Source organism: Molothrus aeneus, chromosome 15 (assembly GCF_037042795.1).
Source record: "Molothrus aeneus isolate 106 chromosome 15, BPBGC_Maene_1.0, whole genome shotgun sequence".
Classification (NCBI taxonomy): domain Eukaryota; kingdom Metazoa; phylum Chordata; class Aves; order Passeriformes; family Icteridae; genus Molothrus; species Molothrus aeneus.
This window is the reverse complement of record NC_089660.1, coordinates 7,175,349-7,189,310: the sequence shown is the minus strand read 5'-3', so window position 1 is coordinate 7,189,310 and position 13,962 is coordinate 7,175,349. Positions and strand designations below refer to the sequence as shown.

Below are 13,962 nucleotides of genomic sequence, written 5' to 3'. Positions count from 1 at the left end.
TATGCCCGGGTGTGCCAGAGTATGGCCGGGTGTGCCCGTGTGTGCATGGGTGTGCCCGAGAGTGACTGAGTGTGAGTGTTTGTGTGCGTGGCCGTGTCCATCTGTCTGTCTGTGTGTGTGAACGCGCACCCAGGATCAGTCAGGGTGCAATGTACAGCGAGGCTGTGCCCGTGCCAGGGGCGGGAGTGGCGGGGCAGGCGCTCGGCAATGCTCGGACGCCGCCCCGGAGCCATCCCGGGCAGGCGGGGAGGAGCTGGGAGCCAGCTGCTCCCAGCAACACTCCAGCAGACATGGGAATTCCCCTGAACAGGAAAATCTGCCAAACGGGTCCTTAGGCATCCACGCTGTTTCCTTCTGGGAAGGTGAGCAAGAGTGTGCCCGGGTGTGCCCGAGTGTGCCCGGGTGTGCAAGAGAGGTGAGCAGTGAAGGGAGCCCAGCACTCAGGAAGGTGCAGGGGCCGCCTCGAGGTGCTCTGGGTGCCTCGTTTAGGAGGAAAAGCACAGATCACCCATTGCAGTCTTGCATCCTTAGAATATCCTTCAGCTCATGAAATAAAGCACGTTTTTCAAATCTCGAAATGGCCTCTGCCGGGGGTTAGAAAAGCCGGGAGGGAAATCGGCAGAGGGAGCCCTTTGGACGGCATCAAAAGTTTCTGCCTCCCTCCTCTGCCAGGCTCCAGGGAGGAGCTACAGGGCCGAGCACAGACCACATCCCTGGGCAGGGAAATGCCCTGGGCAGGGAAATACCCTGAGCAGAACTCTCGGGAACGCTGAAAAAAACCCTTGGGGCGGGACTTGGACCTGTGCATCCTGACCCGGATTTTACAAAGCGTTGCCCAAGCAACCCCCATCAGAACGTGAGCCAGCAGCAGCTCCACGGGAATTAATGGCAGCCTCAGCCCCCAAAGGTGGCAGACAAGTAAGAGCTGCTGGTGGGGAAACGTTGTACTCCATTAAATGTTGGCTGTTTATTTTCAGAGGTGCAAAATGCTCCCACCACTCAGGAAAGCTGGTGTGTCTGCAGTGGAACAGAAGAGAGGAACATTAATAATTTCTCCAAGACAATTAATTAGACTCTTTCCCAAGGATAAAGTTTAATCTAATTTCTGCTGTTATACTTTGTCTTCATAAAAGTCTGAAGAAATTAATGATCTTTATAGCACCCTCTCATGACAAAAACCTCGGGTTCTCTTGGAAAAAATGAGGGACTAAGCCAAATTGTAGCACCTGCCATTTTTCTCTCAGATCTGCAAAGGTCTCTTTTATTCTTGATATCCATTCTTCTTTTCCCAGTTTTGTCTTTTATTCTGTTTTTAAACTTTTGAGCAAGTTTTGAGCAAATTTTGAGCAAGTTTTGGACTTTGGTCCTTTTACAGTGCAAAGATTAAAATGTGAACTGCAGATAACCAAACCCTCAACAAATGGCAAATACAGAGAAAAGGGTTTTTTTTTAAGGTGATCTCATGATCTTTGTACAGCTGATGTTGGCAATGCTGAGCATGCTGCAGAAATGAGGGGCCTTCATGGGAAACACCCCCACAGCAACCCACAGGTCCTGAGGCCATTACAAAAATTAGAAAGAGAAAACATTTATTAGGTCTAGGTATAAAATGTAATCCAGATTTATAGCTGATTTTATCTTGTGCTCTAAAGAGCTTGGCTCTGGAGTTTGGCCCATCTTTAGGCCTGATCCTTCCCAGGCTGCTTTATGCAAGAAACAAAATTATTTCATTTTCTATGTGTTTTATAGGCTTCTGTGTTCAAACATCATCACCATGGCTTGCTTCACTGCAATATAAATGTTTCCAAATCTCCTAAACCATGAGAGAGGAAAATGACAACAGAGTACTTTACCTTCAAAGTGTTGATATATTGATGCTTTATTTCAGGGCAAAAGCTACAAGTCAGATTCTCAAAGCAGCACTTGCCCCAAGCAATTCACATAGGTTGCAAAAATCTCGTTCTCACCTCCAGGAACATAAAATCCTTATGGAGCTGCATGACACTCCTAAGTGTGCTTGTACCTTGTGCCTGCTCTCCACCCATTCTTCCTATCTGCTCCTGTGTCTCAGTGAAAAAACTGTGCCAGAGTTTTCTCCTTTAACAGTTCCACACCACAGCAATGAGGAGCTGCTGAGCCTGTGTAAACACCTGACGTGGCACAGCCAAACTTCAGGAAAGCTTAGCCTCAAAAATGAGACAGAAAAAAACTCCCTGCTCAGCTTTCTGCTCTGCCTGTGCCGATGAGGAAGGAGGGCTCTGCTTCCGAGGCATGAACAGGCTTTTCACTGGGCTAGAGGAGGGAAGCAGAGGTCATGGGAGCAGGCTGAGTCACTGGTGTCTGACCCAATGCGTCTGGAGGATCCTGCACCTCTCCAGAAGCCTCTGGAAGGAGTGTGTGGGATTGCCTTGAGCGGATGGGGACTTGGTGCAGCCTGGAGAGCTGTGCATGGTCCCTCCATCCCCACACACTGTCCTGCCAGAGCCAGGGGACACAGGGGCCAAACTCTCCCCTCCTCACCAGGAGTGATGGGACAGTGATGGGAGCCTCAGGCTGGAGCAATGATTTGGGGGAAAATTTCCTCTGGAAAATTTCCCCATCAGCCTCTGCTGTGGTTAGCAAGGAAAAGATTGGACTTTTCCTCTGCAAGGAAAAGATTGGACATTTCTCCTCCTCCACCTCCTCCACCCCACCTTCTTCCCCCCAAGGCTTTATTGCAAACATAAGGAGTTTGGACAGAAGGAGTGTTTCTGGTGATTGTGCCCTCAGAACAAAAACCTCATCAAAAATTTTTAAACATTTCCCAGCAGAAGTGGGTGTAGAGAGAAAGCAGAGGGATGCTAATTGCTCCTTTTTAAGTCTTTCCTCTCTAACTTGAATTTTTAAACTCCAACAGCTTTTTTTCCCTGTTCCCTTTACTGTTCCTTTGCTACATCCATCTGTGAAGCTGGCTGCTCAGCACCCGGGGCCAACAAGGCACTTGTTTGGGCAGGGGGTTGCTGTGCTATGGGATTCCTAAGGAATCATAAGAAAATATCCACACAGCCACTGCTTCATGCTGAGAATGCCAAAATCCAGATCCACTTACAAACAGAAGGAAAAACTTCTCAAGTGGATCTGGGAATAGAGCACAGCTCCTCACATGGCTTCTCCAGGGGGCTGAGGAACTGGGCAGGGGCTGGGGGTAATGGGGAGAGCGAGGTCTGAGCTGGAGAAGGACTTGCTGGGAGGAAATCCCCGACCTCGAGGAGGAGGAGGAGGAGGAGACTCACTGAGTCACCCCTGTCCCGTGATCGGTGAGGTAAGCCAACAACAGACTGGTGAAAGCCTGTTTGCCTTATGTTTTGTAAAAGTGCATGATGTCACACCCAGAAGGCTGAGCGTGACTCAGCATGTCCCACCAGGAGAATGGATTGAAGTGGACACAGGGGAAAACTCAGATTTCTGATTTTACTTTAGTGTATTGCTTGATAAATGCAACAATCAATTAGCCTGGAGACAGAACTGATGTAAAAATACACAGCAACTTGAGGACAACCCCCCATGCCTCAAACACCCCTCAAACACAGGCAGGGATGGAGAAGGGAATAGGAATTGGAGCTGTCTGGGACAGCTTGGAACCTAAGGAATGAATGTGCTGGAGCTGGGTCTCAAAATGCAGTCTCTGGCTTTATAGATGGGATGAAAGTGGCCCTCGGGGTCCTCAGAAGCAGGACATGAGATGGGCATGGTGTCACTTGGTGAGGCAGATCCAACACTGGCAGAGTGTCCTGTACTGCATCTCCTGCTTCTCCTGGTGCCAGGTCAGATTTTATGGAGAAAAAACATAATCCAACAATGTCAAGACATCAGCTTTCACTGACATTTTCAGACATAAGGGTACATACTGCAAACAGGCAAACGGGAAGGTGAACACCATACAACTTTGCTGCCTGCCCAAACTTTTCAATATTTCCTCCTGTAAAAGCTGCTGAATCATTTCCTACACAGCATCATCCATGCTTCCACCTGAGTCTGCTGGTGTTTAAACTTTAACCCAGTGCTTTACAGTGGAAATATTAGCCATGTCATACCTAGAAACTGAATTTTCTAGAAAGCATTTTAACTTAAATGGGGCAAACTTTTCCACTGTAAATACTATTTTCCAGGAAAGGGTTGCAATTTCAACATTGTCACGCATATGCCAAAATGTCTCTACATGAAAGGCCAAGTGTTTTAATATATATACTTTAGGTCAAGAAATAAACTACCTTCCCATTGTGGAAATTAAAATTTATGCTTCTCTTGATTACAGAAGATGATACATCATGACACAGTTTCTCCTAAGTTCTTAATATCTTAAACTAAGAAATACAGCACCAAGAGTCAGAGTGGTCAGGCCCTTGGGTGAGAGGAAATTAACACCAACAAGGAACCTAATAATCATTGATCCATCATTATTTAATTATGCTTGGACAGCACAGATGGTGTGTTCTGCCAGCTGAACCCTCCCGTGGCCGGATTAAGATGCCTGTCAACTGTATCTGATCTGCAAAAAAATACTGCTGCCAACCAGCTTGGAAAGGCCACAGCACATCCTCCTTAATGTCAGTTGTGTTTACACCAGTGACCTTATTTTTAGTGCCCCCCATTCCAAAACACAGGGTTCAGGGAAGAGTTATTTATTCCTGTCATGCTCGGCACACAAACCTCTCAGTGGGTGCTGCACGAGCGGGGCTGGTGCGTGGCTCCCACCTCTGCTCCCTGGCCGAGCCGGCCCTGCTTCCTACGATGGCAGGGACAGGGACAGGCAGGACCGGGACGGCCAAGGGGAGCTGCTTGCCACGATGGCAGGGACAGGCAGGACCAGGATGGCCAAAGGGAGCTGGCCCTGCTTGCCATGATGTCAGGGACAGGGACAGGGACAGGCAGGACCGGGATGGCCAAGGGGAGCTGGCCCTGCTTGCCACAATGGCAGGGACAGGCAGGACCAGGATGGCCAAGCTGGCCCTGCTTGCCATGATGGCAGGGACAGGGACAGGGACAGGCAGGACCGGGATGGCCAAGGGGAACTGGGCCCTCCTTGCCATGATGGAAGGGACAGGCAGGACCGGGATGGCCAAGCTGTGGTGGCACGTGGTCCGGTGGATCCCGGTGGCCGCTGCTGAGCGGTGACGGGACCAGTGCAGCCCAGCGCTGCCCATGGTGTGGTGTTTCCCCACCGGAGTGTCTCGGAGCCCACCCAGGAGGTCCCTGTGTCGCACTCGCTCGCCGCCCAGGCCCCGCTGGTGCTTTGGAGACCACAACAACCCCTCGCCGCCCAACGCTGCTAGCACTGCCCCGGGGCGCGAACCCGGGGCCGAGCAGGGCAGGGAGCAGACACGGGGCATTTGCCGTATCCACAGGTTTTCCCGGCTGCAGGAAAACGTGCATTGAGCGCTTTCCCGTCCGCTCCGGACGATGACGGAGCAGGACCAAAAGCGGGATCGGTACCGGGGCGGAGCCGGGCAGGAGCGAAGGGGACGCGCTCTGCTGGGGGCGCGGCCGGCGCCGAGGCGCTTTAAAAGCGCGGCCGCGGAGGCGCTGTCGCTGCCGCTCACTCCGCGCTGCGTGTCTGTGTGTGTCCCGGCTCCCGGCCGCAATTTCTGCTGCGCCACAGCCATGGCGGCGCTGACGGTGAAAGCCTACCTGCTGGGCAAGGAGGAGACGGCCCGCGAGATCCGCCGCTTCACCCTGCCGCCTCCCGCTCGCTACCGGGCCATCTACGACCGCGTCGCCGAGCTCTTCCAGGGGCTGCTGCGGGCCGGGCCGCCGCCCGCCTTCCGCATGCACTACAAGGGTGAGCGGGGCTCGGGCCGCTGCTGGGGCCGGGGCCGGGGGTGTCCCGGGAGTGGCAGATCTCGGGGAGCGGGGCTCTGGCTACCCCGTTACCCCCCGTGACACCCGACCGGGCCCCTCATCCTGCGCTTCGCCCTTTCCAGATGAGGACGGGGACCTGATCGCTTTTTCCTCCGACGAGGAGCTGGAGTTGGCGATGCCCTACGTGCGGGATGGCGTATTCCGTGTTTATATCAAAGGTACGGCCGCGCAGCTCCGGAGGGCACGGCGGGTCTCGGCTGAGCGCCTCCTGGCAGCGCTCCCGAAACCGGGCGAGCCAGCCCAGCCCTGGCCCTTCCCCGTGTCCTCAAGGGCCTGGTGGAAACTGCGGAGGTTTCCTCCTGGCCCTGTCAGCTGGCCCAGTGCGAGGCTCTGTTGTCATTCTCATTCCTTGGATACACTAAACTGGCACTGGTATCCTAAATATTCACAATATGTTAGTCTTAATTCCACTTTCCCAGGGCATAGTTGCTCCCCAGTCCCTTGTGTTCAGGTAGAGGCCCTCAAAGCTTTATCTGCAGTCCATCTACTGAGCCACACCTGTTGTGCCCGTTCTCATGTTAATGCTTCCTGGCATCCGAGTTCCTAACTCCTTCTCCAGAAACATTTTGTTCTTGCAGTGCTTGGGAAGGTAGGATGAGAAGCCAGATGAGGTGGTGCAGTACTAATCTAAAATAAGCATGCCAAGAGATACTTGGGATAAGGTATGCTTGGTTTCAGGAGAAGGTATCTTTGCAAAACCTCTTTGCATGTGGTTTAAGGTCTCTTACATGAGCTTGGCTTAGGTTTGACAGCCAGTGTAAAAATAAACTGACCTAGTAAGTCAACACTGTTCTGATGGGCTGTTTGTGCTTCCTCCTCTGCCTGACTTCCAGGCTGTAAATAGTAACCTGATCTTGATGTGAAGTTTCCTTTCCTTAACAGAGAAAAAGGAGTGCAAGCGGGAGCACCGCTCGCAGTGCAGCCAGGAGCCTCCCCGCAACATGGTGCACCCCAACGTCATCTGTGACGGCTGTGAGGGACCTGTGGTGGGCACCAGGTTCAAGTGCAGTGTCTGCCCAGACTACGACCTGTGCAGCACCTGTGAGGGGAAGGGCATCCACAAGGAGCACAACATGGTGATGTTCCAAAGCCCACTGCTTAATCCATTTGAGGTGAGCAAAATCTCTCAGGGGGAACTGATGAGTGAGAGATTCCTCAAATTCAAGTTAGGAGTTTCAGTTGCTCAGAACCCAGTGTCACATGAGTGTCACTCTTTACAGTGGCTTCCCCGAGGACGCTGGCTCCGTAAAATGCGCCATGGAGTTCCACCCTTCCCGTGGATGCACTGCTGGGGCTATCCTGGGCCTGCAGCTCCCTGCCAGAACTCGGAGCAAGCTGAAGCCACCGCTGCAGCCCCCAGTGCACCTGCTGCAGACGGTGAGAGGAGATGCCCTGGTAGACAAGGTGGTGGTGGAGCCTCAGACCAGCTGAGGTTCTGCAGGACAGGGTAGAGTCTGGGTGGGAAGACAAACAAAGGAACTAATCTAATTTGCTTGAAATAATTGGCACCTTTCAGCACTAAGTGTGATTACTTAAGGTGTGCTTGGGTGCATGCAGTGAATGAGGATGCAGATAAAGTATCTGGAACCCAACCAAGCCGAGCTGTTAGGTCAAGCATGTCACTATTCTACTCCAGGTCTGCCTTTCAGCATGGGTAATGAGCCATAACAATGCTAATGCTGGCTTTCTGTTACAGAGGTAGCTCAGTTAGTTTTTCTCTGTAGTGCTTTGTTCTGTAATGTATGTGAGTGACAGGAATGAGCACTAAGCTCCTGTGGGGACACACCCCTGCAGGTGCCCTTTCCCTCAGAGCTTGTGTGTGCTAACAGAAATTGTTTTTCTAGAAGCTTCTACTAACAGCCAGCCTCAGGACCCCAATGTCACCTTCCTAAAGAATGTTGGGGAGAGTGTTGCAGCTTTTCTGAGTCCCCTGGGTAAGTGACCTACAGTTTGTTACCAGTCCCTGAGACTGGCTTACAGGTCTGTTTAACAGGAGCAGCAGTCAGTCGTTGTGACTGGTCTTGGCACTACCTCCTGTGTCCTAAGCCTCAAGGCTTAATTTACACTTGGATACTAATAATGCTTAGGCTTAGAACAGCCACTCAGTACCTTTTCTTTGAGACAAAATTAGGAAAGATTTCATTAATGTGTCAGCACTGTAACACTAACTTCAAGTCAGTGGTGACTCTGGATTTTGCCTGGTTTATGTGGACATATTATTAAAGAAGGTTTTGCATTTTAATTCCTGCATGTTACATGGCAGATTGTAGGATGATAGAAACCTTAAGAGTGTAGAGCAGGATTGATCCATTTAGGACTGTGCTTTGGAAAAACCTCTTAAGACTTTGTCCACCTCAAATGCTTTTCTAGGTATTGAAGTTGATATCGATGTGGAACACGGAGGACAGAGAAGCAAAGTGACTCCCACTTCTGCCAACCAAGAGAAGACCAATGCTGAGGCAACCAGCAGTGCTTCAACCCAGAATGTTCAGACCAAAGCAGACTGGAATAACACAGAATCTGCTGCACAAGTAAATGTCATTGCAGAACAGATGCAAGACATGGTGGTAGATCCTGTGCCCACACAAATGGAAGATGGCAGCTTCCACTCCCAGGTACAGGAACTACCACAGTAATTGAATACAATCACTTAGCATGCACTGTGGAAGTGAATATTAAGATGAGAGCAGATTAAGTGATATACAGCACCTTTACAGATTTACAGCAAAGGTGGTGGGACTTGTAGATGTAATTATTTACATTAAAGGCAAATAGTAGGAATGTGCATACTGCCTGGAAAGCACTACAGCACATGGAGCTTTTTTTTTTTCCATTTTAGGAACACAGTGAGTCTAGCAGTTCATCGGGGGGTGAGGAGGACTGGACCCACTTATCATCCAAAGAAGTGGATCCTTCCACAGGTGAACTGCAGTCTCTGCAGATGCCAGACACAGACGGTCCCAGCTCCCTGGATGTGCCTCGGGATCCTCCCCAGCCAGGACCTACAGGACTGCGAGAAGCTGCTCTCTACCCACACCTGCCCCCAGGTAGGAGAGTGGGAGCAGCTTTCATAGCTAAGAGTAACTCTGGCTTGGGAACTGCCAACTTGGCCTGACACAAGCAGACTTGTTTTAGAGGTGGTAAAAACAAAGGTTGTGTAAGATAGAGCTAAACCTGTCCCTGACTTGGGCAGGTTTGGCAGCTCTTGTACCGTTGGAGATGATCAGGTGGTTCCTCTCTTGAATGTGGGCCGCTAAGTCTTAGCCAGATGTCTGACCTTGGGCCAATATGCCATTTGAGCAACACAAAATAGGTGCTGTCCTCAATCGTGTCCTTGCTGTGTACTGCTCAATCCTTTTAATGCAGGATGTGGACCAGTACATCCTGTGGCTTTAGGGCAGCACTTTGCTGTGGGAGCCAGTAACAGTATTCAAGGCCCCTCAACTGACATCAGCAGGACTGAGTCCCACAGCAAGGCCAGCTGAGCCTGACTAAGCACTCTCCTTAGCTCTGATTATGTATTGTTTATCTCAAACATCTGCACTCCTGGGAGACAAAGAAGAGCATGTCTCCTCTTGAAGAGTGCTACTGAAGCCTTGCCTGGTTTTCCAATTACATGAAATAGCTGAACTCTCTTCCTCTTCCCACAGAAGCTGATCCTCGCCTCATCGAGTCTCTGTCCCAGATGCTCTCCATGGGCTTCTCTGATGAGGGTGGATGGCTCACTCGGCTCCTGCAGACCAAGAACTGCGACATTGGGGCAGCACTAGATGCCATCCAGTATTCTAAGCAGCCACCTCACTTGTAGTAGTAACAAAAAGCACTTTTCTAGCTGAAAGAAGATAAGGCAGCATCAGCTACTGTGGTTCATCATTCTTCCTACTCTGGGTTTCTGTCTCATGTTCTTAAGTGCTTGTAGAATGGAGGAAAAATAAATACTACTGCATGTCATGTGTCTGTGGAACATTTCAGTATCACAGCTACATTATTTATGGATGGGGCTGAAAACATGAAGCAGCCCAGCACTGCTTTCTGCACATCTTTGGTGTACACTTAGGAAGAGAAATCCAGTGCTTTGCTGGCTCTGGAGCTTGCTTACAGCTCTGGAGGAAAAGGTTGCTATGGGAGATTTCAACAGAGATGTAGTTCAGGGGAAAAAGAGCTGTAGTTTGTGAGGAGGAGTTAATCACAGAATTTAATTGTACAGGCCAGGAATCCTTAAAGCCTGGGAGCTTTCTCTCCCCAAGCTGACCTAATTCCATTCCTATTTCTAGCTGCTGAGGTTGCTAGACAACCCTGTAACCTGAGAGCAACAGTCTCTTCTCCCTCCTTCCCTTCCCCCCAAACAATTATCAAGCAAGTAAACAACTTTAATACTTCAGTTCTCTATGGCTTTGAGTGAAACCACCTTTAGTTCAAAACTGTCTCAGTAAACAACATCTCAAATACATTAGAACAAAGACAGACATGCCAAAGATGCCCGAACTTCAGAGATCATCATCAAACTCCTCACCTGTGCAGAAGAGTTGCTCACAAGAAATGTTGCTCAGCTTTGGCCCAGGGTTAGATTTAACAAGGGTGTTTGGCCTCCCTGTGGTAGCCAAGCAGCACCTTCCTGCAGTGTTCTCTGCAGCAGATCCCTCCCTTACCACCTGGTTGTGAGGTTTTCTGAGCACATCCTCAACTGAGCACCTGCTGCTGGGCAGTGTTGAGGCCAGATCCTCAGTGCTAGCAACAGACTTTTTAAATTTAAAACCAGTACCCTGAGGCAGAGTTCTTCCAGCCTGTCCTGAGCACCTCCAGGCCCCACCAGCAGCTGTGCTGTCCAGCCCCACACCTCCCCTGCCTTCTTGCAGTGCCATGGTCACTGCAGCAGCATGTTCACTAGAGCTGTCAGATGATGAGAGAAATTTTCCCCACTTGGATGGTTTGGTACAAGCAGTTGGGGGCTGTGTGTTCTCAGACACTACAGTCTCACAGACAGCAGGAACCACACTGCCTCCAGAACCAGCATTTCCATCATGTCCATCAGGCACTGCTACAAAGGATTTCTTGCACTGTAAGAAAGGAGAGAACTTGGTTATAAATGCAGCATAGAAGCATTAAAGGTGGCATTGACTTTGCCTAAATAAAACCTTTCAGAGAGAAACCCCCAACATTTTTTTTCTCCCCAGTCAATCATTGGCTTGCTTGGAGAAGAACAGAGAAAGACTCATAAAAATTCAAAATCATGATGATACAAAAGAAGTCAGAAGCATCTTCTATAGCTAAAATACCTCAGTAGTTTTAACTTTTTTGGCTTGATAGACAAGCTGAGAAACTCCACTTTCTTCTGCATGCTCCGGAACATCGCTGGAGAGGAAGCGCTTCGGGTGTTTCCTGGCCAAGAGAACCATTCACAAAGAGGAAAGATTTGATCCACTGTGATTCTTTTCACAGGTTCTTTTCACAGGAGAGGTTTATAAAATGGATGGCTCTTTGTCCCCAAGTACCAAATCCCTCAGCTCAGGTCATACACTGCAACCTGCACCCAAGCTCAGATCTCAGAGCTGAGCTCCCTCCCACACCTCCAAATCAAGTGTCACCACTCGGGGGCAGGAATTGCAAAACCAAATTCTCTCTGTACCTTTGTTCTCCCACAGTGTTCTTTCTCTGGGAACAGAACTGTTGCCTTCCCAGAGCTGCCTCCTCCTCATCTTGATCCTCACTCTCCTGGTCCAGATATTTACTCCAGCGACTGCCTTCTGTCCTTCCCTCCTACAACATTGGAGAGTTACTACAACCAGCAAAACATGGGGGTTCTCATTTTTGGTATTGTTACACATATTAAATGTCTCAAATCATGAATCAGTTTAGGATTTGATACACCATTTCAGCTGTCTGGATCACTGGTTTCACCAGGATTCACCCAGGACAGAATGGGTTTGGATTTACCTCAGCTTTGCAGGGATCTTACCTGCTGGACTGAACTGTCCTCATGCTGTGCTGCTCTATTTTTGCTGTCATTTACAGAGTCTTCTACACACCTAGAATAGAGGTTTAAACTACAATTTCTAGAACACACTCCTGTCTGTTGATTTATAGGCTTCAAATCACCCAGTCACAGCACAAGGGATTGAATAGAAAGCATGGATAGGAACACTGGACAGAAGACATATCAGAAAAAACAGGATCTATGGAAAAACTTATGCTAAATGAATGATTTACAAGATACATTGCACAAATACTTGATTAAATCTAGTTACAGGCTCTAGTTAGAGCCCTCCTTGTTACTATACAAAATTGCAAGTTTGATCTAAAGCCACTAATTATGAAATTAAAAATTTTAATTTATCATAATGAGGGATATAACAGTGTTTGTTTGCTACAACATTTTAAACTCACTCATTTTATCCCATGAAAGCAAGGAAAAGAGAGGTTGTTTCATAATGTTTTGATTGTCACAATTCTTTGAAAATAAAAATAGCAACACTTTTTGATAAAGTGAACAATGAGTTTTCTTCCCCAGGCCTAACTGTGAAGTACTGTGTAGTCACAACCAAGTTATATAACTACCCTTGACTGATCTCTGAAAATAACTTTGAGTAAAAAGGAGGCTGGACGAGTTCAAGACCACTTCAAGATTACATGATTTATAAACAGATCCAGAAATGAAATAAACAGGAAGGTGCTACTCAGATTTTCCAGCCCAGCAGGAATTACACTGAAGTGTGTGCCCTGAACAAGTTTCTTATCACTAGCAGCAGTGATCACTCAACAGATTCACACTGTGAACTCCCGAAATGCCAACAGTTAGGCAGCAACTTCTTCAAACGGATGTTTTTTGAGGATGTAATCTGTAAAAGGGATATCTCCACAGTCAGCTCATCAAACAGTACATAAGAAAGACCAAATTAAAAATAAAATATCAAAAAACAACAAACCCAAACCCTACTGTGTACATATTAATGAGTAAAGGCCTGACCCACACATGCTATTGATCACCTATAGTTATCTGAAAGAAATCCTTATCTAAAGAAACATGCTGGGACACTAAACCCCCAACAAAGAGCTTGTTCCTATGAAATGAGGCCAAATCCAGCACGGTCAAGGCTTCTCAACAGGCCAGAAAACCTGGCTGTGACATGCTCGGCTTGGCCAACAGGCACTGGGTGTGTGAAGATGCACATCAGCTGCAGCACATCAAAAGCAATGAGCAGGTAAAGGTTAAACACCGTACCAAGATGTCCAACCAAGCACCTCCTCTGCTTCACCCTGCAGCAAGTTCAGCTTCTGGACGTGGCGCCTGCACTCCAGGCCCGAGCCCTGCCCATAAACCTGCACAGAATGAATGAGGACAAGGTGAGGGAGCAGCCAGAGGGGCACAGCACGGCGTGAGGCGACAGCCCAGGTGTCACCGAGGGCCAGCACACGCGGCTGAGGGTGCAGGGCTGTCCTCACCTTCTGCACGGCCTGGCGCTGGCCGCACACGCTGCAGCTCCACCGCCCGCTGCGCTTGGCCTGGGAGGACACAGAGGGGTCGGTCAGGGCCGGGACCCACTGCCCCCGTCCCGTCCCGTCCCGTCCCGTCCCGTCCCGTCCCCACCTGCTGCCCCTGGAAGCGGCGGCAGCAGCAGCACCGCAGAACCCAGAACTGCTGCGCCATTGCGGTCACGTGATCCCCGCAGCGAGCAGCCAGCGCCCCTCGGCGGAGACACCGGGCAGCGACACCGGCACCGGGACACCGGGCAGAGACACCGGGCAGCGACACCGGCACCGGGACACCGGGCAGAGACACCGGCACCGGGACACCGGGCAGAGACACCGGGCAGAGACACCGGCACCGGGACACCGGGCAGCGACACCGGCACCGGGACACCGGGCAGAGACACCGGGCAGCGACACCGGGCAGAGACACCGGGCAGAGACACCGGCACCGGGACACCGGGCAGCGACACCGGCACCGGGACACCGGGCAGAGACACCGGCACCGGGACACCGGCACCGGGACACCGGGCAGAGACACCGGGCAGCGACACCGGCACCGGGACACCGGGCAGAGACACCGGCACCGGGACACCGGGC

The 13,962-nt window shown here is 50.3% G+C and overlaps 2 protein-coding genes across 3 annotated transcripts; one reads left to right on the top strand and one right to left on the bottom strand.

Annotated features, from left to right (window-relative positions):
- Positions 1–5,579: 5,579 nt before the first annotated feature.
- SQSTM1 (sequestosome 1) lies at positions 5,580–9,849 on the top strand. 2 transcript variants are annotated; one of them, XM_066560032.1, is made up of 8 exons: positions 5,580–5,818; positions 5,961–6,056; positions 6,781–7,010; positions 7,119–7,275; positions 7,743–7,832; positions 8,269–8,513; positions 8,738–8,945; positions 9,549–9,849. In XM_066560032.1, the coding sequence occupies exons 1-8, from the start codon at positions 5,641–5,643 to the stop codon at positions 9,704–9,706; spliced, it is 1,362 nt and encodes a 453-aa protein (XP_066416129.1). In that variant the 5' UTR covers positions 5,580–5,640; the 3' UTR covers positions 9,707–9,849. The 2 variants fall into 2 exon arrangements, with proteins under 2 accessions (XP_066416129.1, XP_066416130.1); XM_066560033.1 differs by lacking the exon at positions 7,743–7,832.
- Positions 9,850–10,247: 398 nt separating this feature from the next.
- On the bottom strand, positions 10,248–13,548 carry MRNIP (MRN complex interacting protein). The gene is made up of 7 exons (XM_066560034.1): positions 13,484–13,548; positions 13,339–13,398; positions 13,118–13,215; positions 11,855–11,924; positions 11,525–11,655; positions 11,175–11,277; positions 10,248–10,955 (listed from the first exon to the last, which is right to left on the bottom strand). Exons 1-7 carry the CDS (start codon positions 13,541–13,543, stop codon positions 10,386–10,388), a joined length of 1,092 nt encoding a protein of 363 aa, XP_066416131.1. The 5' UTR covers positions 13,544–13,548; the 3' UTR covers positions 10,248–10,385.
- Positions 13,549–13,962: the final 414 nt, after the last annotated feature.

Bases quoted from the DNA above. Each gene is read 5' to 3' on its own strand.
- MRNIP (XM_066560034.1), bottom strand. From the start codon at position 13,543: ATGGCGCAGCAGTTCTGGGTTCTGCGGTGCTGCTGCTGCCGCCGCTTC. The intron at 13,216-13,338 runs GTGAGGACAGCC...CATTCTGTGCAG, and splicing joins AGCGCCAGGCCGTGCAGAAG to GTTTATGGGCAGGGCTCGGG. The intron at 11,278-11,524 runs GTACAGAGAGAA...TCTCTTGGCCAG, and splicing joins AACACTGTGGGAGAACAAAG to GAAACACCCGAAGCGCTTCC.
- SQSTM1 (XM_066560032.1), top strand. From the start codon at position 5,641: ATGGCGGCGCTGACGGTGAAAGCCTACCTGCTGGGCAAGGAGGAGACG. The intron at 6,057-6,780 runs GTACGGCCGCGC...TTTCCTTAACAG, and splicing joins ATTCCGTGTTTATATCAAAG to AGAAAAAGGAGTGCAAGCGG. The intron at 8,514-8,737 runs GTACAGGAACTA...TTTCCATTTTAG, and splicing joins ATGGCAGCTTCCACTCCCAG to GAACACAGTGAGTCTAGCAG.